This window comes from Myotis myotis, unplaced genomic scaffold, assembly GCF_014108235.1.
Source record: "Myotis myotis isolate mMyoMyo1 unplaced genomic scaffold, mMyoMyo1.p scaffold_m19_p_2, whole genome shotgun sequence".
Taxonomy (NCBI): domain Eukaryota; kingdom Metazoa; phylum Chordata; class Mammalia; order Chiroptera; family Vespertilionidae; genus Myotis; species Myotis myotis.
In genome coordinates this window covers 49,838,750-49,863,143 of record NW_023416324.1, presented here as the reverse complement: position 1 = coordinate 49,863,143, position 24,394 = coordinate 49,838,750, and the positions used below count along the sequence as shown (strand labels likewise).

Genomic DNA, 24,394 nt, shown 5'->3' with positions numbered 1-24,394 from the left:
AAACAATTTTAAAAATTTAATTATTTGACTTATGACTTATTGACAATAACTTGTTTTGTGTTTTTTTTAAATATATTTTATTGATTTTTTACAGAGAGGAAGGGAGAAGGAAAGAGAGTTAGAAACATCGATGAGAGAGAAACATTGATCAGCTGCCTCCTGCACACTCCCTACTGGGGATGTGCCTGCAACCAAGGTACATGCCCTTGACCGGAATCGAACCTGGGACCCTTGAGTCCACAGGCTGATGCTCTATCCTCTGAGCCAAACCGGTTAGGGCGACAATAACTTGTTATGCATTTCAATTATAAAAAATTCTGTTTTACACATTTCTTCCTTTAGCCTCACAAACCTACTGTTTCAGATAAAACCTAAAAAAGTATTATTTCTGTCTATAAAAGTGGCTTTTTGACCTTCTATGTATAGAATTTGTAACTAATCTGCAAACACTAAGATTTGGGTATCATAGTTCTACAACTGAATTGATAAAATTAACATAAGAGCTAAGAACTCATAGGGCTAGGAATCCAAGTTAATTACACATAATATAAAAACATCACAATGGAATGGATTTGATAATTAGATTTATTTTTTTTTAAAATAGTAAACACCATCTTAAATCACTAGAATTTCACAGTAGACTTTACAGGCATGTGATATTTGGCTTATGGTAATTAAGTGTAAACCACTGCTTTAAGTGCTGTTTTCAACGATATGAAAAATCACACTTGATTTAAAAACATTCATTTAATAATTTAAGTTCTTCAGAAAACATCAAAAGTGAATTATCACTATATTGTAAACATGATCAATATAATTCTTAAGCTATGAAAAAAAGAGAATAATCCCAAAAAGCAACACAAATTTCACCTCCTTCAAAGGCAAATGTATGCCAAAATTAACAAAAAGATATTAACAGAATTGACCTGTCAATGACAATAAGGGAAAGAGGAAACTGTGGAAAACAGGGATGATCCCTGGAAGATTACAGTTGTGTGAAAGGTAATGAGGTGCCTTAAAATTTTCACTTGAAAATCTATAAAAGTTCATTAATGGTCCATTCGATTATTCAGAATATTTGATCTCTCAGGAAGCAACTTCTAATAGCAGTTCTGGTATGCTAGGTTCAATATGCAACTGGACGGTGCTGTAAAAACAGTGCACATGAAAAACAGGTTATTAAACATGCTGGCAATGACTTCACCTCCCCTAAGGACTCTTTTGTGATTACTAACATCTTTTAAATCTGCACTTCGACTAAGTTCTATGCACATTTACACACCCTGTTTATTGTAGGAAGAGAAGGGAAAAACCTTTAAGCATTCACAGTGAGGCCTCTCTTTATAAATATGAGCCCCAGCCCCAAGATAAGCACCATTTTCATGCACACACACCCAAAAACACTAAAGTAATAAAACTCACTGCTTTCTTCAAAGCTTGATCTAAATCTTCCAGTAGGTCTTCTTTATCCTCTAAGCCCACAGAGAGTCGAATCAGTGTGTTACTAATTCCAAGGGCCTTTCTGTGACTCTCAGGCACTGATGCATGGGTCATAATTGCCCTGGAAGGAAGAATGAGCAAATTTTTAAAAAATGTATATTTTTATTGATTTCAGAGAGGAAGGGAGAAAGAGATAGAAACATCAATGAGAGAGAAACATTGATTGGCTGCCTCCTGCAACTTCCGGCCCCCCACTGGGGATCGAGCCTGCAACCCAGGCATGTGCCTGGACTGGGACTTGAACCATGACCCCCCTGGTTCTTAGGTCAATGCTCAACCACTAAGCCACACCGGCTGGGCCCAGAGTGAGCCAATTTTTGTCACTATATTATATCAATGGAGACATATTCTGAATCATAAATTGCAATCATCTTCCAATTTCTTCTACTCTAAATATCAAATTCTTCATACGCTTATAATTTTTCATAGGCAAAAAAAAAAAGGAATTGTTAATATTATCTTTTCTAGTCATTTAAGTGAAATCCAAACTCTTTTATTAATTTATAGCATCAGTAAGGTATACTCAATCCAGACACTGAAGGTGCCAGTCAAGCACCCCTATGCAGGAGGGAAAGACGGGGCCTCCAGTGTGTGGATTTTAATCCCTTGCCTGAATGAGACCTTGGCCAGAAATCATACCCCATGACCAACCAGCTGAACTTACAGAGGCCTCTGGGACCAAGAGCCAGTCAGAATTAATTTCTTCTGGATCAATGAATCAATCCAGAACTGGACCTTCTGAGGCAGATTTGGAAAAGGCAACCCAGGATCACTAGTAGCCACCAGTGTGCAATAGGAATTCTGGCACATAACCCAGGTGTAAAGGCAAAGTACCTACTATGGGTCAGGCATTACAGTGAGAGTTAGGAAACTAATAAAAATGGGGCATTATCTTTACCCTAGATAACAAAGCAGGAGCTAAAGACTAAGGCAATTCACAAAACAGAAGAGTCAACACAAACCCGTATGAAAACTAGGACTGCCAGAGTTCAGTTGGGGGGGAGATCTCTGTGGGCTGAGGCAACACAGAGGGGCTTATAGTCTTTCTGAACTCTAATACTCACATTGCCACCAACACTCAACCTCTCCCTGCATACTGCCAGTAAAATCAATGCCTAAGTTGCTTTCTCCTACCTCACTTCAGATCCATGGAAAGAAAATCTCATTCATGGTCAAAGTAAATGGGTATCTTCTTTCACTACTCTAAGTTTTACATGTAAACAGCCTCCTTAAAATGTTCTGCCTTTTCAGGCTCTTAATTCCCTAACAGAGCATGCACAGGTAGAAATAAGAACTTAGGCCTCTGAGACCAGCAGACGTGGGTATGAATCTCAGCCCCTCCACATACTGGCTGTGTGGGCTTGTAAAACTTACCTCTCCTCAGAGTGCATTTCCTTATCTGAAATAATAGTAGCTATCACTTATTGTATGCTGCTCATGAAGCAGGTACTCTAGGTCATTTATGTGCATTAATTTAATTTTAATGGATAAAAACGGGATATAACATCTATCTCAAAAGTGTGTCACAGTCCTTAATGGAAGGAAGCACTTACATGTACCTGGGATGTATCTGCAATATAGTAATGCACTAAATGCCTGATAAAAAATGATCTGTAAGAGTAGTTAACATTTACTGAGCACTTAATATGAACCAAGGCATTAGCTGAGGCATTATTTTCTCCCATGTTCTCACAACAACCCTAAGAGCTGGGCACAGTATTATCCACATTTTACAATGGAGAAAACTGCAGTTGAGAGAGGATAAACAATTTTTCTAAGGTCACAAAATTAATACATGTTTTCAGGCTGGGAGACCAACCCAGTGCACACTGGCTCGCTTCCTCCCTCTCTGATTGCAATGCTGCACTAGTTGCAGCCAAGTTGGGAGACACAGAAGGAGGGTGATAGAACAGCAAGCTCTTGACCTAAATTCACTCCTCTACAGGCAGCAGGGTTATGGCCTAGCAGGAGCGTCTGAGGGCCAAGCAACTTTAAACCAAATCCCTAAACAAACCAGGAGAGGTTTAAGACTCGCCTTAAAGTAATACACATTTCATTACTATGAAAAATAACCCAATTTCATATGCTGAGTGTGCCCTCTTGTATATCCAGACTTAACAGGCATTTCCTTGAAAGATGAACAAAACCTGTGTTATCTTAATTATTTGAATCATTTTGGGGGGCATCATTTCTTCTTTTTAACTTTGCGAAATTGCCTAACTCTACTCAGAAACTGAAAACTACGATGAGAGAGCAGAAAATGTGCCCAAATTTTGGTCAGCTCTAATACCTCTCAGTACAATGCTTCCAGAACATAGTTATTCCAGAAATGTGTATGGAAATTAAAACACACAAGCAATTGAAAATTATTAGGTAATGTTCTTGATTGACCACTGCAATAATTATATCATATGGTCATAGTAACATACAATGAAGTCAGGACATAATTCAGGAATGCTTGGTGGGATGGGTAATCAATAAATGATAATCATTATTTCAAATATTAAGCCAATTTTATGGATAAAAAAATTGAAGCTTAAAGGTTAAGTAATTGGTAGAATAGGCATCAACTCCAGATCCAGGATGCTTTTACCTCCCCTCATTGCAAAGCCTCAAGAGTTAAGTTGCTAACATACTCCCATGTGACATTTGAGGGATCAGCAAAACTTTTTGAATCTTTGTTTCCTTGTCTGTAAAATAAGGTGCTGCACTTCCTCCCTCTCCCCCCACAGGCACCTATCTCCTAAACTCCAAGGGGCCCCAAAAGACTTGTAACCAGGAGAGCAATGGGCAGTAGCAGCTTGTCCCAGGCTAACCCCCTGACCCTGTCCCCAGGGCCCCTTTTCTCTGACTTCCCAGTGAGCCAAAGCAGCCCAGCCTAGGTTCTCCTGTTGCTTCTCCTATGCCCTTCCTTGTGTCACTGTCCTACATGTTTTTGCTGCAGTCAATAAATTCTTGCCTGCTTTTCTACAATGTCCTTGATTGAAATCTTTTCTTAGATATTTGATGGTAGCTAGTTGGGCCCTCTTCTGACAATCAAGGCGTGGAGGTGTTTCATCAGAGACACATTCCCCATTTCTCAGGGAGCCTTGAAATCAGCCCTTCCAGGACAAAGTCTTCATCTCCCTTTCAGGGAGGAGTAGGATAGAACAAGTAGTCCTGGGCCAAAGGCGGAAAGCCCGACATACAACTTCTGCTGGAATGTCCTTCAGACAGAACAGGCGTGGAAGTAAATTCTGGAGAACACTGATAAGAGTCTCCATAAGATTTCATCAGTCTCCATTCTATTGAGTCAGAATCCATTCTGATTAAATAGTACCATGCTCTTCTGATCATTAAATATCTTGAATTATTTTGGGTTTTATCATATTCCTTTATCAAATGATCATTAAAACTGACATCAAAGGTAAAATACTATGAAAAAGAAAAACATACTTACGGAAGCTCAGCAAGACTCTCATATCCTCCCAAGCTCTCCGCCAGAGTAAATAACTATAGCAAAGAAAAAATTAATTTAGAGCTTCCACCAAAATAAAAATACAAATATCTAAAAGTAAATGTTTTTAATAAAATGGCCCTGGGACAGAGGATGGGAAATAGTGATTATGAATAAACGATAATTGGGCAAGAAAGTCAGAGAGAAAAAATGAGAATAGAATCCATAACATTGATTTCCTTAATTAGACATACTATGTATAAACTTTTACAACATTAAAAGTTGATAAAGGTGAACCTCCTATATCTTCCTAATTGGCCCTATACATGAACAATACTTAACCTGAGCTCTAAAACCTCAGAATTACTACATCTGAGACCTAGCTCTGTGGTTAGGGGCACAAAGAATATTGGGGACTAGTTATGGTTATGGGAAATATTAATTATGCTCTGTTAACCACGATTGCTTTGTTCTGGTAAAGGAAAGGACAGTCTACTCTGGCTGGGAGCTGTAAGCCCCTGGGACCTGGGAGTCAACCTTGGAATGCAGTCCATTCTCATTCAAGACCTGCCTATTATCATGGAAGGACTAACAACCTTGTTGCCCAAACAATGGAGTCCCATCCCGCATTGCCTACTTTCCCATTCCTGTAATCCCTACTTCCCCATGTAACCCTTGTCCTACCCTATATGAGCAGCTGGTTTATAGGGGGCTGCAGAGCAGATTTTTGTGGATGATTCAATCCCTTCTCTGCTTCATTGGCTCTAGTGACAGGCAGTGTGGACCCATTGATTGTCCAGTTACAGTTACCCTTTAAAGAAAAATATCTAAATGTTTAAGTACTTATTTGTTAGTATGTATCACTTATTAAATTAATACATCCATTAAACTGCGGCCTGGAATAGAAGAAAAAATAACTCAGTTTTGGTATTTAGTGTTATAGTAGCAAAGAATTTTATAAATATTTAAAAAATTACTCTCACGGCCATATTAAATTAAATACACACTACTATTTTTCTGATTTCAGAGGTGGACCAGTAGGGCTTTGACGAATCTGGTAGCACCCTATTCTTTAAACCGATAGTATTTAAAACTCAGTGTATTGTGTGAGGTTGATCAATGAAAGCTTAGTGTGTGGTTATGTAGGACTCTCCCTGAGCCCCTGAGAACTTCCTGCCACTGTGGAATTAGACAAAGGCCTTCCCTTCCCTCACTCCAGGCAGTTGCATCCTGGGAGGCCACAGGGTTTGGAAAGCCATTCTTGGGCTGGGTTCCGGCATAGCTTCAGGCATTGCACTAACAGCACCTTACTTTGAGGTCTCACATAATATTTCATTTGGGAAAGGGGTTTACTTTTTTTTTTTAATTATTGATTTCAGAGAGGAAGGGAGAGGGAGAGAGATAGAAACATCAATGCTGAGAGAGAATCATTGATTGGCTGCTTCCTGCACACCCCCTACTGGGGATTGAGCCTGCAACTCAGGCATATACCCTTGACTGGAATCAAACCTGGGATCCTTAAATCCACAGGCCAACGCTCTATCCACTGAGCCAAATCAGCTAGGGCAAAAGGGGTTTACTTTTAAATAAATTTGAAAACCTATGCACTAGAACATCCTGTCTTTCTCAAATTGATAGCAGGCTCTGGAGAGCTAAATAAATAAACATATTCAGATATCTGCTACCACATCAAAGCCATTTTCTAACCCAATGCATTTCATGATAAAGAGGTTTGTAGGTGTGATCTGCAGGTACAAAAACATGCATCTGAGTTGGATGGAAGTGAGAGATAATAAACTGCTGTAAGAAGGTCTTACCTCTAGATTTTAATAACCTGTTTTGAAAGCTTACCTTTAGGCTCTTGAGGAAAGCCTCAGCGTGCTGAAGAGTGCCCTTAATATAAAAGGTGATCATCCCCGGGCAACCTGTGCACTGACGCTTTGCCAACTCATGCTGAGGATGAGAGGGCAGCCCTGTAATAAAGTCTTATTTTAGAGTCAAACAAGTAATTTCAAAACAAAACAAAAAAATCAGTTTGCTCAAGTAAACTACAAATAAGCCTAATTATGAGCTTTACCCGATGGTCTCAGCTGGCTGCTTGTTCTGGCCCGTCTTTCTCTCTCTGGCTTCCTTTCTATCTCTTTTCTATGCTCTCCATGCTCTAGCCACACCAGCTTTCTTTACACCAGAAGTACCACACCCTATTTTCATCTCAGTGAAAGGGTTCATTTGAAACACAGACAGATAGGACTGGGGTCCAGTGGAAAACAAAGGCAGGTGGAACACAGGCAGGGCAGACACGGCAGTGTGAGCCAGCCTCACCACAGGAAACAACGAAGCAGAAATTGTAAAATGTTTCTGGACTCAAAGCGGGAGGCATGGGAAAATAAGGGAGGGCCTGCAACGATAAGGTGAACTGATGAATAGAAACAGGGAAAGTTCAGCACAGGGACAGAGACAGAACACATAGAAACAGGGAATGTTCAGGTCCGTTGCTGGGCAAGAACAACTGAGGCAATCAATCAGGTGACGATGCAGACAGATATAGAAGCAGGCTTGTAGCAAATATATACCCCAGGACTACAAGGCTTGAGGGGGGCAGCCCATTATTGGGCACCCCCTTCCCCATGAGGGGAGTCTGAATCTGCTTGTAATACATTTTCCACACTTTTGCTTAAATCGCTCACCGTTCCGGTTATCATCAGGACCTTTGCCTGGAACATTCTCTACACTGACTGCCCTACCCCTTGTTAATTACATCCTTCTGTATTGTCCTGCTTAGTATTTGTCTTATTCACCAACCTAGTTCTGTCATAGACAGTTAGACAAACATGAGCAGAGCAAGGACGATGGGCCAGGTACAGAAGGTCACCAGGGCGGAAAACCCTGGGTGCAAAAAGGACAATTGCAGGTGGGACATCATCCCAGGATGACCTTTCCTCCCTAGCATATCGCTGGTCATGAGATCTGGACCCCCTGACCTTTTGTCCCTACAGATAACATCTAGGCCTCAGTTGTATTTCAGCTCCCGGCCCAGAAAAACATCAAAACCAGACCAGCTACACCAAGGCTGACCTCAAGGACGGCTGCATTGGATAATGTCCCCCCTGCCCTGGCGCTGACCAGACAATCAGTGGAGAACCTGACCCTGAAAGAACACACCTGGAGAGCTGCTGAATATTCTATTGAGATCTTCCCCTAAAATCTCCATCCTTAACACCCTTAAGACAGAGGACCCAGCTCACTCTTCTACCGGGAGCATGCCCAGGCCTTTTCCCTCCCCCTCCCAACTCGTATCATCTTTAACTTCCTCACTCCCAAGTTCCAAGGGCCCTTCCTCTGCCTCTATAACTTGTTTCTTCAGCCCATTTCTTCTATGAATTACTTCTACCTCTGTAATTTCCTAAATAAATGTTCTCTTATAGTTTGAGTCTTGGCTCTGAATTCTTTCCTAGCCTGAACTCAAGTACCAAGGTTGCTGAACCCAGGTCCAGTCTGACCCACCATCTCACACATGGTGCCTGTCCCCAGGCTCCCAACAGTTCCATAAGAAATCCTTTCCTTTTGTTGATAATTGGATTCCAGTTGCTAGTACAAAGCTTGGTCCATAGCTGGCAATTAATATTTACTGAATGAATCTGAAATGCCTTGTCCAAGCCTTTTTAACAAATGCTACCCATTCTTCAGTTCACAGCCCAAAACATTTCTCCCTTCATTCATTCAAAATGTACATATAGGGCACTTACTAGCATAGATACAGGATGAGGCAAAAGTAGGTTTACAGTGACTCTATGAAAAATAATACAATAATTAATAAATATTAATATATAAGAATAAATTCTGTGTTTCATGTACTCATGACTATAAAACTACTTTTGCCCACCTTGTATTTTTGCCTTGGCTTATTAAAGTTATTTGAGAGTAGGAATCAGGCTTAATTCTCCTGTACATCTAAGAGTTTAAAATAGCTATTTACTTAAGACCACCACAATTCAAACCATTGGCAAAATAGATTCAAACAGTAACATGTAAGTCTGCTAACTCCACATGAGCATTTCTTCAGGTTGTTAGATGTGAAGGAATTCAAAAAGGAAGAGAACTTTGGGGGGATTTTGATGGGTGCAAGTAATAGAGATGTATCAAGTTCCAACCTAAATCAGAAAAAAGTTAGAGCTAATGGCCCGGCCGGTGTGGCTCAGTGACCCAGCATCAACCCATGACCCAGGAGGTCACAGTTTGATTCCCAGTCAGGACACATGCCTGGGTTGGGGACTTGATCCCTAGTAGGGGGCTTGCAGGAGGTAACTGATCAATGAGGTAACTCTCTCATCATTGATGCTTCTATCTCTTTCTCCCTCTCCCTTCCTCTTTGAAATCAATAAAAATATAAATAATAATAACAACAACAACAATAACACAACAATAACTGTCCAGTATAAATGAATCAAAATTGTACCTTTTTTTTTTTTGTCAGATTGGCAATAAACAGAATTTTCTTTGGTGCACTACAGAATTTTAGTAATTATATGTCCATGAGATTTAAAAGGCTGAAAATTGCTGCTCTAATGCATACGACCAATTTCTTTTTTTAAAAATGTTTTTATTGATTTCAGAGAGGAAGGGAGAGGAAGAGAGATAGAAATATCGATAGCCACTTGGCCTGGAGGTCAAACCCTCCCTGGAATTAGCTACAACAATCAAGATTTAACTATAAGACTGCGAACAAAGACCACTAGGGGGTGCACCAAGAAAGCATAACAAAATGGGGAGACAAAGAAACAGGACAAAATTGTCAATGGAAGATATAGAGTTCAGAACCACACTTTTAAGGTCTCTCAAGAACTGTTTAGAAGCCGCCGATAAACTTAATGAGATCTACAAGAAAACTAATGAGACCCTCGATGTTATATTTTGGGGAACTAACTAGAAATTAAGCATACACGGACTGAAATAACGAATATTATACAGACTCCCGACAGCAGACCAGAGGAGCTCAAGAATCAAGTCAATGATTTGAAATGCGAGGAAGCAAAAAACACCCAACTGGAAAAGCAACATGAAAAAAGAATCCAAAAATGCGAGGATAGTGTAAGGAGCCTCTGGGACAGCTTCAAGCGTACCAACATCAGAATTATAGGGGTGCCAGAAGATGAGAGAGAGCAAGATATTGAAAACCTATTTGAAGAAATAATGACAGAAAACTTCCCCCACCTGGTGAAAGAAATGGACTTATAGGTCCAAGAAGCACGGAGAACCCCAAACAAAAGGAATCCAAAGAGAACCACACCAAGACACATCATCATTAAAATGCCAAGAGCAAAAGACAAAGAGAGAATCTCAAAAGCAGCAAGAGAAAGAAACCCAGTTACCTACAAGGGAATACCCATAGGACTGTCAGCTGATTTCTCAACAGAAACTTTGCAGGCCAGAAGGGAGTGGCAAGAAATATTCAAAGTGATGAATACCAAGAACCTACAACCAAGATTACTTTATCCAGCAAAGCTATCATTCAGAATTGAAGGTCAGATAAAGAGCTTCACAGATAAGGAAAAGCTAAAGGAGTTCATCACCACCAAACCAGGATTACATGAAATGCTGAAAGGTATCCTTTAAGAAGAGGAAGAGGAAGAAAAAGGTAAAGATACAAATTATGAACAACAAATATGCATCTATCAACAAGTGAATCTAAGAATCAAGTGAATAAATAATCTGATGAACAGAATGAACTGTTGATTATAATAGAATCAGGGACATAGAAAGGGAATGGACTGACTATTCCTGGGGGGGAAAGGGGTGTGGGAGATGCGAGAAGAGACTGGACAAAAATCGTGCACCTATGGATGAGGACAGTGGGTGGGGAGTGAGGGCGGAGGGTGGGGCGGGAACTGGGAGGAGGGGAGTTATGGGGGGAAAAAAAGAGGAACAAATGTAATAAGCTGAACAATAAAGATTTAATTAAAAAAAAAAAAGAAAAGAAATATCAATGATGAGAGAGAATCATTGATCATCAGCTGCCTCCTACATGCCCCACACTGGAGAATGAGTGTGTCCTGACCAGGAAATCAAACCATGACCTCCTGGTTCAAAGGTCATCGCTCAACCACTGAGGCACCCCGGCTGGGTAAGACTAATTTCTTAACATCCAAGCATCCACTAGGCAACACAAGGCCATAGATCATGTCTATCTTCTTTACCACCAGAACCACCACAGAGCTGACACCCAGCAGCATTCAATAATTAATGAACATGAAAATATATGAAAGCACCTAACTTACAAATAAATGTTACATACACAGGATGCTTAGGATAAGCCTTACAATCCCAAGAATATGTGCTTAGAACTCAGATTAACATACCAGGATAAATAACCTTTTCCACCAGAGGATGTGACTCCAGAAACTGAGCAACTGCCATTCCATTTTCAAAATGCTTCTGCATTCGGACTTGTAGTGTCTTCAGACCTCGATTGCAGAGGTAACAGTCAAAAGGAGAGGGGACTGCCCCAATTGCTGCAAAATAAACATATCCTGGGTTAGTGTTGAAGGTGGGTAGGAATCCCCAACATTTTCTGACCCCTCTTTTTCATGATAGTGTCTCTGAGAAGCTAGCTACAAAACCCAATGCTTGAGTTTTAGGGGGGGCAGGGGGATTAATATCTCAAATCAGAAGCATGAGAATGGAGCATAATTTATGCTTAGAGGAATGGGCTTTAAAATGAGAGGGAAAAGGAATATCCTGAAAATTATGTACAAACAACAGTAACTTTTTGAATATGAACATAAACAGTCCTTTCTATGATCTTAATAAAATGGCATACTGCACAGAGCTGAGCCTTGAATTTCTTTGAAAAAGTATTACAACATATAGAGAAAAAAGCAGTTCAGTTCCTGTTATTACTGAATGTTCAACAGATAGTCTATTTAGCTTTTGTCTAAAGCAGCCTATGACTTTACATGCCTCCAGGATATGGACCACACTCCGACTTTTTACAAATGAAACTTAACAAGCAGTAAGTTTTAGTTTCCCTCCTCAGAGCCCCCTTTTGTTACTTTAATATTTACTTCCTAGAAGGGCACTTGTATCCCTAATTATGTTTGTATCTTATGTGTTTGTCAAACTGTAATAATTAATTGAAGTCTCTTAAAAATAACTCCTATCTGCTGAAACCGGTTTGGCTCAGTGGATAGAGCGTCAGCCTGTGGACTGAAAGGTCCCGAGTTCAATTCCTCTCTGTAAAAAATCAATAAAATATATTTTTTAAAAAAAGAAATAACTCCTATCTATCCTGGGATAACTAAACAATCTAACCAGAAAGTGATGTGTAGACAGACATCTGATGAAAATTATGTTTATATCTTATGTGCTATTTAAAATTCACCACCATTTCAGATATAAAAAGTATAATATAAGAAAGTCATCATACCAAATGTTGGTGTTTAAAGAAAAGAAAAAAAATTCATTAAGTCTTAAAACTAAAAATCCACTTGGGCTTTAACCACATTATGATCAAAATTAACATGGATTTGAAAAAACACAACTCATCCTGTGTGTCATTCTGTAAAGTTCCATTACGCTGTAATTAAATCTTTATAACCCCATTTTTCTACTTTCCTCTAAATACCCAATTTTTTTCTGATTTCTTTCTAAATTAATAGAATGCTATCACTTTACAACATTTAGTGGAAATAAAAAGATTAAATGTAGCCCCTGTGAGACCATAAAATAATCCAGATTTTTTTAATACTCACAGTTCTGCAGGAATCGGAGCTTTTCATGGAGGCTCTCAGAATTAACAGACACTAAGCCCATTACAACATCGCTGTGGCCTGAGAAAAAACAAACACTGTTAAGTTAATAACAACTTTAACTTCAATTTATAATTGTTTTTACTTCAATTTATAATTTCTAAAATGTGATTTTCACTTGAGCGAACTCTGGAAAAAAGCCCTCTAGAATTAGAATAAGTTTAAATAAACTTTATTTTATAATAGCAAAAGCCATACTCAAAATAATAAAATAAAAATCATATAAAAAGTAAACGTTTCTTTTAAAGCTGTAAGCAGGATGAAAGTAAAATCTTTTATAGTAAAATTTAATCTTCTGCTCATAAATCATGAGCATAGTTAGATCTGTTATAAATGAAATCTTATATTTAATCAAAGTGTAATTTTTTTACTTGCTACATGAGTCACAGAGAAAACCTAAATAATAGCGGAAGAAAAGGGATCAAAAGTGTTAAAAATAGCCCTACGCTATTTTCATCGATTCATGGAAAAGAACTTTCAAAGTGTAGATTCTGCATGTCTTACCATTCATATATTTTGTTGCTGAATACATACAAATATCAGCTCCCAGAGCCAAAGGTCGCTGAAAAGAACAAAGGTTTTTATTTTAAATAAGAGATCACCTGAAAATATGTTTCATTACTTGACTATTTGTTATTGTAACAACCATTCCTATTCTAACTTTTCAAAAATATATACATCTTAAAATGTTCCAGAATCCCTGATACTGTTCCCTTTCTTACCTCCCCCAAATAAAAATACAAAGAATTGGACCCAATAGTCGATCCAAAGGCACAATTTTTTTAGAAATAGCAGGTAAACTCAGGCACACGGGTCTCCTGAACCTGTTTCTCTAAGGCAGTTGCTGACTGGCTCCTAAATTTATGACTTACAGCAGAAATGTTGGCATTCTTATGATTCAGTAAACACAAAAGATAACTGACATAAACATTCAGCAAGTAATCTCTTGGATTTTTAATCATTAAAACCTGACAATATATGCTCTGCTTATTCACTTGGTTTGCCATGATCTTGACTCTTAATTACTCCTTTATTACACTAGTTTTGCCAAGTTTAAATCACTTATGAAGAAACTTGTTTGCACCCAGCGGCGTGGCTCAGCAGTTGAGCCTCAACCTATGAACCAGGAGGTCATGGTTCAATTCCCAGCCAGGGCACATTGCCTGGGTTGCAGGCTCGATCCCCCAATGTGAGGGGTGCAGGAGGCAGCCGATCAATGATTCTCTCTCATCACTGATGTTTCTATCTCTCTCCCTCTTCCTTCCTCTTTGAAGTCAATAAAAATATATTTTAAAAATAATAAATAAATAAACAAACAAATAAATGTCAATTCCTCAGAGGTTTGCTTTCCCTGACAAGGCAATCTAAAGTTGCACCCAGTCACCTTTAAAAAAAAAAAAAAGGAAGAAGAAAAAAACCTTTTGTTTGGATTGTTTCCCTCACTTGTCCTGCAAATTAACCCTCTAGTCTTAAGATGTCTTTGATATAATCAACATATTCATTAAACAATATACTATCAACATCTTTCCATTTATGTTTTCTTTAAAACAAAGTGTGTGTGTGTGTGTGTGTGTGTTTTAACCTCACCAGCTGTTCAGTCTTTGGAAGGTATTAATGTTGGGGACCATACATGTTTCATAAACAGGTTTTATGTGTGTGTTTTTAATCCTCACCTGAAGATATGTTTTTACTAATTTTTTTTTTTTAAGAGAGAGAGAAACATCAACATGTGAGAGAAACATTGATGGGCCCCGGCCAGGAATTGAACCCACAACACCTAGGTGTAAGGGGACAATGCTCAAACCTACTTAACCACCCAGCCAGGGCTCATAATCAGGCTTTAAGTTAGATACTGCTCTAAGCACTGTCTACATAGCTGTTTGCTCATCTCTCAAACTAGATGATGTCTAAGGTCTCTTCCAGGACTAACATTCTGTAAACTCTATGGCCAACAGAAAAATCCAGTAACTAACATCTGGTGATTGCAGCATGTGCCAAGAATCATGTTAAATATTCTATGTTCCCCAGTGAAACACTGTGAAAAATATTTCACCTAACTCAGTAAAATAAGTACTGTATGACTCTAATTGTACCCATGAGGAAAAGGGACTAAGAAATAAAATAGATCACTCAGATTAAAAAACTGGTAGAGCCAGGTCTCCCACCCAGACTACCTGAATCAAACGGCTCTACTCTGAAACTTGATGCTGGTACATCTGTCATTGTGCCTTTTCTGAGACTTACAGGAGATCCAGAAGACAAAAGGCAGGCAAGAAAGAGAATGATCCAGTTTTCATGAGGATAAAACAGTGAGAGGACCTTTTCAGAGGATTTGCTTTGTGGAATCAATACATGTGGTTGCCTAGGAACACTATGATTGATTAATTCAACTGGAATGCATCCAGATTGAAATGAAGCATTTCATCCCTGTCATGAGCAATGTGATATGGGCTTCAGGAAGGTAGAAAAACTGGACTATATTAGTGACGGTAACAGGAGAAAGAGGGCCAAGCCTGATGAGTAACGTAGACAGGCCCAGGCTAAAACAATTCACACCACCTCTCTGGGAATATGCAGGACTCACGGTGACTCAGCCAGATCACTCCTAGGCTGTATTAACTGGACTACTGCAAGTGGTAGGTGGATAAGGAGTTGAGATAAAGAATATAAGAATGAAAATCACCTGTGACGCCCTAGCCAGTTTGGCTCAGTGGATAGAGCATCGGCCTGTGGACTCAAGGATCCTGGGTTTGATTCCTGGTCAAGGGCACATGCCCAGGGTTGTGGGCTTGATCCCCAGTAGGGGGCGTGCAGGAGGCAGCCAATCCATGATTCTCTCTCATCATTGATGTTTCTCTCTCTCTCTTCCTCTCCCTTCTTCTCTCTGAATTCAACATATATAGAAAGAAAATCACCTGTGACAACTAGATAATGCCAGGAGATTTTCACTTAGAAACAGACCGCCTTACTAGGTTTTCTGTTACAAGATGTTATAGGAAACAACTATATCCTGTCTAAAGATAGTCAACCGTCTATATCCTCTGTCGTCTGCAACCATGGATTCAACCAACCATGGATGGAAAACATTTGGGAAAAAAAGTTATACCATTGCTGACCCTGGTACTAAGTAGTGAGGCCTAAAATGTCTGGACTGAACATGTACAGCCTTTTTTTTCCTTGTCATTATTCACTAAGCAAAACAGTATAACAACTACTTATTTAGCATTTACAGCAAGCATGTCAAACTCGCGGCCAGCGGGCCCCATGCCTCATTGATTTACAGTGTATTATTAGGCATTATAAGTGACCTAGAGATGAATTGAAGTACACAAGAGGAAATGCATGGGTTATACACAACTACTACGCCATTTTATATAAGGAGCTTGAGCATCTGTGGGTTTTGGTATCGACAGGGGTTCTTGGGACCAATCCTTTTGGATACTGAGGGACTATCATATATCATGAAGGTAAGTGGCCCATGAAGCTATCTGAATGCACTTTAGCCAGGAAGAGTGTGTCAGGAAAGGAAAACAAAAACATAGTAATCCATTCTGAATAAAACGAAGGATAGTGGAGAACAGGCTTATGCAACTTTCCAGGGAGTTAGCCAGTCACATGAAGGCAGAAGCTTGGCCCAACTTCAGGGACCCAGAATAGAAGGGGGGAAATGGAAACAATTGAGCTTGTAAACACGTGCCTAATTGAAGAGCAGAAGAACGGAGCTGGGGTTTCTGGACCTCTGCATAATAAAGAAGCACTACAGAAGTGTAATAAGAATGGACTAGAGGGGGGGGGGGCAAACTTTTTGACTCAAGGGCCACAATGGGTTCTTAAACTGGACCTGAGGGCCGGCAGGAACAAAAGCATGGATGGAGTATTTGTGTGAACTAATATAAATTCAAAGTAAACATCATTACATAAAAGGGTACGGCCTTTTTTTTTTTTAGTTTTTTTTATTTTTTAGTTTTATTCATTTCAAACTCGCAGCCAATAGTTTGCCCAAGGCTGGACTAGAGGGTGCAGGCAGGAAGGAAAGAGAAGGGAGAATGTAACTCCTAATAAAGAAAGGAAACAAAGTTAGGTTACTTAGGGAAAAGAGAGGGAGAAAGGGGGGGAGGGGCAGATTACTCAATTATAGAGATCCCAAGATGATCTACCAAAAGGAGCCAAACAGAACATAAAAAAAGAAGAATCTGCAACAACAACAACAAAAGGAAAGAAATGAAGGACAAATTGGGAAGTAGTTTGGGGGTGGAGATGTATAGAGGGGTGGGTAGGTAGGGGAAAAAAGATGGTTTAAAAGGAGCACTCTAAATATTTATAGCTACAATGTGAAGCAAAGTAGAAATTCATAAGGAGAGACAAAGTAGAAATTCATAATACAAATAAGGTTAAGATAGAAAGGGTTATGCATAACCTATGGGTGCTAAGGGAAGAGAAACTAGAAAGAAGGAAGAGAAATGAAGAAATAATATGTGACATACACTGAGATGTCACCAAGTACAGCTTTTCTTTTCCTTTTATTGGGAAGTTTGGTCAAATAAAAACGTATTAGAGATGACTGAAAAATGATGTTACTAACTTGTAAGCAACACATAAATATGCAAGTCCCTACTATGTGCAAGGCCCTGACAGATACAATCATAAAATAAGGTCACATCTTTGGAGAGTTTACACATCCTATGAAAACCTAAAAGCTAATTAAGACAACATTTAAAACACACAAAGTCCCATATACAAGATATTAACCTGAGGAAAGAAAGGTCTTGTTTACATTAAAATCATTTTCAAACTCATAAAATCTAGTCATAGTGATTGATTAGACAAATTATTATAATTAGGCCCTTTCTACCATTAGTTAGTATCTTTTCAACCCAATTACAGGTGTCCCTCGAGTCCACTAATCAAACCAAAAAATTTATTTGCATTTACCTGGAAATATGCCGACATAAAAGTGTTATCCACGACCAAAATAATGTCTCCATGTTTATGGACAGTATGTGCACAGGCTTCAATGTCAATCATCTTCAAGCTAGGGTTTGTGGGGGTTTCAATCCAAACAAGCTAAAACAATTCAGTAAAAGATAATAGTTTATCAAAAACACTGTACAGACATACATCCCATATATTGTAACCATCTGGGAGGCTATATGAGAAGAGCTGGATGATGAAGTTGAAAGGTTCAAATCTGAATCCTAGCCCCCATAAATTTCTGAGAGGTCATGGCTAAGTAACTTGCCCTTTGTACCCCTCAAATTCTTCATCTGTATAATGGGGCTGGTAATATTTACCTGACAGAGTTGTTGTAAAAATCAAATGAGATAATATACATATAAGCAGAAAAGTACTCAAGGTAATTATTGTAATTATTTTCCATAAAAAAAGAGGATGTATTCCAAAGACATAATTCAGTGTCTGGAAATTTTATTCTTAAGGATAACATAGATTGTCTAAAGTTACATCTTAGAATTTTCATTAAAGAGAACTAGCTCTATGATGCAATATATATATATATATATATATATATATATCCTTAATGTTAGGTTAAATAATTCCAGATGCACTAGAAATTATAAATTAAGAACCCAGGACTTGAAGAGCATGGGTTTTAGAGCGAAGAAGAAAGCAACACACAAACAGAAAACCTGGCTACAACTGTGTGGGAACCACGCTGCTCTGAAAAGCTCACTTAAGAAAGAGACCGTATCATATACATATCTGTATATTCCAAAATCTAGTACAATTCAGGGACATAGTTGATGCTTGATAGTTATTTATTTAAGACCAAAGAAAAGAATTCTATTTGTTAAACAAGGTGCTGCTGTATTGAATGACATTATCTACTGATTTCTTTTTAAGAGTTAACATTTCTTTTTTTATTACTTATATAAATGGACAAAAACTCTTGAGTTTTACTGTAGGAAAGATAAGGTAATTAAGTAATGTATATTCTATGAGAATTGATTTTAAAGAATCTATAAAAATTATTCCACTCATTACAAAAATTGAAGTAAAAATAAGTAAATAAATACAAAGTAGGTTTACCTGCAAAAAAATCTACTTCAAATGATGAAGAAAATATTTTTGAGGGTGCAGGGGGGGTGGGGGGGATTGGGGAATGGATTGATTCAAGTTAGTAAAGAGACAGTACATAAAGCTCTGTTGATAAGAATTAATATACTCACAATTTGCTTTCTTTCCTTAGACTAGCTATTTTAATAAGTATCTTTTCTCCCAAACAAGATAAAAAAAATTTTTCTTTTGAAAATAACCTTAATTACTCAAAGTTCAACCTTAATTACTTCAAAGTATTTGTGTGAGAAAATAGTTTCATTTTTTAGCAGTCACTGCAACATAATCTTGGGTACAATTCAAACCTTTTAATCAGTAACAGAAAGTTGGAAGGGGTTGACTTATAAAAGACATTGGTCCTTCTTTTACCCATGCAGAATTTAAATGAGGTCCCAAGAAAGAATAGCACATATGCCATTCACTTCAGCACAAAACACCTTCCGGTGGCATACAAGCTTCCCAGAATGGAGGCTAAAGATTGCTAGTGGCCTTTTCTCTACTTCTATTATTCTGCCGAAGTATCCCTTAGAACACTTAAGAAGCCACTTTGCTTAGAATTTGGGGGGCTTGACAAGCTTCCTTTTCTGAAATCCAATTTCTGTGATGACTTCTGTTACCAATACTAGCTTGGTAATGCAGTTAAGAATTATGTGCTTTTGCTAACAAATGTTCTAATACTTATCATGTTCTGGGAATTGTGGTAAGTGTTTCATAAGCCTTATCTCATTTAATTCACACAACAACCTTTCTATAAAGCAAGTACAATTATCCCATTTCGCACATGAAGAAATTGAGAGTTTAGTTAAATAATATGCCAACTATGATACAAAATTAGAATTTGTGTACCTAGTAATTTATGTATCTAGTCATTATGCTGTAATACCTAGGGACACCAGACCTATCTTATTCTTGTTGATGGCTTCCAATGGTTTCTAATAAAATTTGTTATTCAGATTTATGTCCCCTCGTAAACAGAAATGATGAAAACAAAACATCACAGGGAAAAAAGCCAAACAAAACTGAATTACCTTGGTTTCTGGTGTAATGGCCTCCTCTAGTAATTTAGTTTTGGAACAATCAACAAAAGAAATCTTTAATCCAAATTCAGATGCAACCCGCCTGAAGTACCTGTTTGTACCTGAAGCAGAAGAGAATCAGATAAAATGGAAAGGACACTGTATTAAGAAATGTTCATTCCTTATTGGTATAACCACTTTAAAAATATAAGGAAGCATCAGTTGCCAAGAAAAATACAACTAAGAGCAATTCTACTTTGGTTAAACAGTTTGGCTATTGTGTATTGTAAAGAATATAAGGCTTGGATCTTTTTTTTTTTTTTTTTAAGCTAGAGAGTCAAATAAAACATACTTGGTATCCACACCAAGTGGCATAAAACAGAAAATGTTATCAAAACACACAATCTCTATTCTTCAAACATTAAGGAGCATGCTCTCTAAAATATCAGTGTCTTTTTAAACAGTTTCTTCCTAGTACTCAAATCTAAAGTAAGTAAACCCATCTTGGCAACATTGTTAATATAATTCAGGACCCACTTTATTATCTTTAAATATCAGTTGACGCAACACGAGTGCAAGACATCACCTACCTCCATATACATCATCCATACATATAATTTGGTCTCCTGATTTTAAGAGATGGGTAATAGTCATAGTGGCTGCTAAACCTGAAGCAAAGGCCAAACCTAAAATAAAAACCAAGATAGAGTAAACCAAAAAGTCAGACCAATAGGTTAAAAACACCTACAGCAGTAACTTCATGTCCCTCTCTGCAAAAGGACAGTCATCACCACCACGTCTCGAGAAGTCCCATGATGAATACCATCACAGAATACCCCTTTTCCATTTCAAAGATAAAATATCAATCCACCCTCTTATGAAAATAGACACAAGATTCAAGAGCTAATTTCTAATCTCTGAGAGCACATTATCAATGGTACCTGCTAGCGCAAATGTGCCTTGCTGCTATTCTCAGGCACAAATTATCGGGTGAATGAACCAGAATATAAGAAAGCTTATATTCTCTTAGGTAGTCTTATAAAACTTAGTTAATTTTTATCTATTTATATTGACAGCTTCAGATAAAGAGTATCTACATGAATACCAAATGGAAAATTCTGCCATTTTGTCTCGATTCATATTTATTCTTACCTAATAATCATATATATGCACAGTCTACCAGCTGTGGGACCTTGGGTAAAAAATTCAATGTTTTAGTAAAATAACAGTTTTGAACTAGCTAATCCTTATTTCAGTCCAGTTCTACATTCTGTGCTTCTGTGATCTTCTCTATGCATGTAAGAATAGATTCCAGACTTCACAAACTTGGGATTGGAAATCACTTACTATACTTAGCCCCATCCAATGCTGCCACTGCTTTTTCCAAGCAATTCCTGGTGGGGTTTCCAGAACGGCTATATTCAAAACCCTGAAGGAAAGAAGTCAGAAATCTAAGTTTATTATCACACTTGTAACTAGACAACTCCACAACTATGGGTTCAGCCTACTGTAATAAAGTTTTATTTATTTTTGGCATGTCTTGCCGTAAAAAGGATAACAGTGTTGTGGTACGAAGAGGCTCTGAAGTCAGCCAAACTGGATTAGAATTCTGTACCTACCGCTTAGAGCTACATGCCAACAGGCAAATTACTTAACATTTCCCAGAGTCGATCTCAATAAATGTGAATAAACTACAGATATCTAGTTCATAAAACTGTTGTGATGATAAAATGAGATAATATATAAGTCCTCTCCATGGTGCCTAGCACATGCTAACTAATAGAAAACTGATTGCATTATTAGCATTATTATTTAGACTTACCTTTACCCATTAATCTGGGGACATCATGAAAAGGGAATCACCTAAGCTAGGAGTAAACCAAATTCTAACATGTATTTCGTTTCCTAAGAAGTGGCTGACGCAAGTTCTGTCTAGCTTCCAACAGGAAGCTATGAACAGATTCTACAAATGTTCAAGGATCAGATCTTGGCTCTACAAAAGAGATTCAAAAAATGGAGAGTAATTCTTGGCAAAGCAGCTCTACACAATACTTTTTAAAATTTTGTGTTATTTTATGTGTATGTCACCATACTAAATGTGTTCATCCAGTCATTTTATTTAATCCTCGTGCTCTGCTTTGAGAAAAGGAAAGCCAAATATTATAGGGAGTGTCACAACCAGAATTAAAACCCGGGATTTAAATGAAAGTCCTATAATTTCCTACCCGTCTCTCCTCACAAAGCCCTCCTCCTATAACACATAACAAAGACACCACTCTTTACACATTTGTTTCTGATTCAGGAGCTCCCAGTATTAGTTATAAATATATATTTTAATTTGTTTTGTTGCTTTGTTTCTTTGTTTTTGACAAACTGTATAGATATATTTTATAGGACTCCAGCTACTCTCATCTCTTCCCACCATCACTTAATTGATGTGACCTGCAGCTGTACTTACCAGACAGAAAAATACTGTATTCATGTGGCAATTGCCACAGAAAGGTACCCCATGTTTCCATAAATTTTCACTGCAGAGATTTAACTTTGGGGGGATGGGGAGAAGCCAATTTTCGAAGCAAATTCCTACCCCCTCACCCATTCAATAGCTTTCCAAATGGAACTGAAGAATTAGATGCTTCTCATTCAGCCCCTCAAATTCTCTTTAGGCCCTTAACTGATTTTTTAAAGGTATAAAGTGGAGTTTGTGGATTTTACCATCCCTGCTGACTCTCTGAAAACATTAATTATTAATATCATAGCTACATGGTTAACTTTTGTGCAGAAGCTCCGGCAGCCACACGTTCACGAAACTCTGCAACAGGCACAAACCATATGCTGGAAGATAGGTTGTTTATACACACACTGATTCCAAAATACAGTAGCTGGAAGTATCCTAAACCAACTGTAGAAATGTCCTTAGAATTCCACCTGACAAAACAATGGGTTAAATCTAAAAGAATTTTCTTCAACTTACTATAGCATAACACAGCAAAGAGGTTGCTGAAGTTTAATCAAGGTTTAGGACCTACGAAGTTCATTTAACTAACTTTTTTCTGAGCCTCAGACACTTTTAAGTACTCCAAGATCCATCGAGTATTCTACCAAAAGGGAAAAGGCTACGTGGTTAACGAAGAGGGCACTCTCACAAACCTTACGTGTCATTTATCAGTGACTCTGGGTCAGTTCCTTGTCTCTAAAAAGTGCATAATATCTGTCCTGCCCCCGGATCTGGTTGTTTTGAGGATCCAATGAAAAAAGTGAGCACCATGAAATACCAAACTACTGAGCAATTATAATGTACCATACAGCTTAACCTACATATCAACAACTTATGTGGCAGGTACTATTATTAACCCATTTATACAGAATCAACCCGAGGCTGGAATAGGTTAAGTAACTTTGCTCAAGGTCACCCAGATCAGAAGAGGTGGTGTCAGAACCCAAACCTAGGTCCTCTGACTACATGATCTATGCTTTTAATCACTAAACCACACTGCTTACATGATGCAATGAGTTACATTATTGCTAGCATTATTGGAGTAGAGCACAATGTCGCTGAATGCCTAAAAGTGTGGTTCCAGAACACAGCTGGAATTCCAGCTCCTCAACTTATTAGCCCTGTGGCCTTGGACTATTTATTTGTCCCTAAATCTCAGGGTGTTTTTTTGTTTTGTTTTTTTCATGAGAAAAATGAGAATTTGGTTCAGACTATAGCTGTTGTCAGAATTATCTGAGACAATACATGTAATACACATGACATAACGCATGTAATTATGTATCTAGCATATAGTAAGTACTCAATAACTATTAACAATTGAATACATCTACTGGAAATGATCTTGATTCTGAGTTATAAAACCCTTAAATTTTTTTCTAGCTGACTCATTATATTTTTATAATTGTTGCTGCTACAAGTAATTCAAGGAAGTTATGATCCTCAGTTTTGAACTGCACATTTACCAGAATCACATGAATTTAAGGCCAAATCTAGATGGCAAGTTGGACAAACTGTTCCTTCTAGTCCTGCTTATCAAAAGAAATATGATCACTGGACCATCCCATACAAACCTTTATTGCAAGAAGGATTACAGGTGTAGCAAACATCCGCCCCGGCTGCCTTCCTGATGTTTAAGTCGTTTTATAAATTACTTGGGTGCCTTTTAAACTTGTCAGCCATCTCTCTTTTCCCGCCCAACCCTGGACCGTCCCAGCCAGACCCAGCTCACCGAGTGCTTGCCGGGAGCCCCCTGCTTGAACGTGGTGGACATGGAGATGGGGGCCACTACAGCCCGAGAGCTCCATTGCTCTGGTTCCTGGCCCACATGGATGGCCTGCGTGGCGAAATGCTGGAAGCTTGGCAGGAAACCGTATGGGGAGACGTCTTTTTTCTGCATGATGAGCTGCGAAGGAAGGAGAGAGGAAAAGGGCGAGGAAGATGAAACTAGGAAACGGGCGCGTGAGGGCTGGAAAGAGACCTAGAAGAACCAGGCAAAAGGGAGCCAATAGGAAGCCAGTGACATGCAGCCCGCACACAAAAGCCGGACTCGGCGACTCTGCGGCGGAGG

The 24,394-nt window shown here is 38.4% G+C and overlaps 1 protein-coding gene across 1 annotated transcript; it reads right to left on the bottom strand.

The window, feature by feature from the left end:
- Positions 1-567: 567 nt before the first annotated feature.
- CTH (cystathionine gamma-lyase) lies at positions 568-24,394 on the bottom strand. The gene is made up of 12 exons (XM_036351704.1): positions 24,056-24,394; positions 21,177-21,258; positions 20,420-20,515; positions 19,842-19,951; positions 17,674-17,805; positions 13,246-13,303; positions 12,685-12,762; positions 11,293-11,445; positions 6,788-6,909; positions 4,940-4,992; positions 1,423-1,561; positions 568-1,147 (listed from the first exon to the last, which is right to left on the bottom strand). The coding sequence occupies exons 1-12, from the start codon at positions 24,221-24,223 to the stop codon at positions 1,127-1,129; spliced, it is 1,212 nt and encodes a 403-aa protein (XP_036207597.1). The 5' UTR covers positions 24,224-24,394; the 3' UTR covers positions 568-1,126.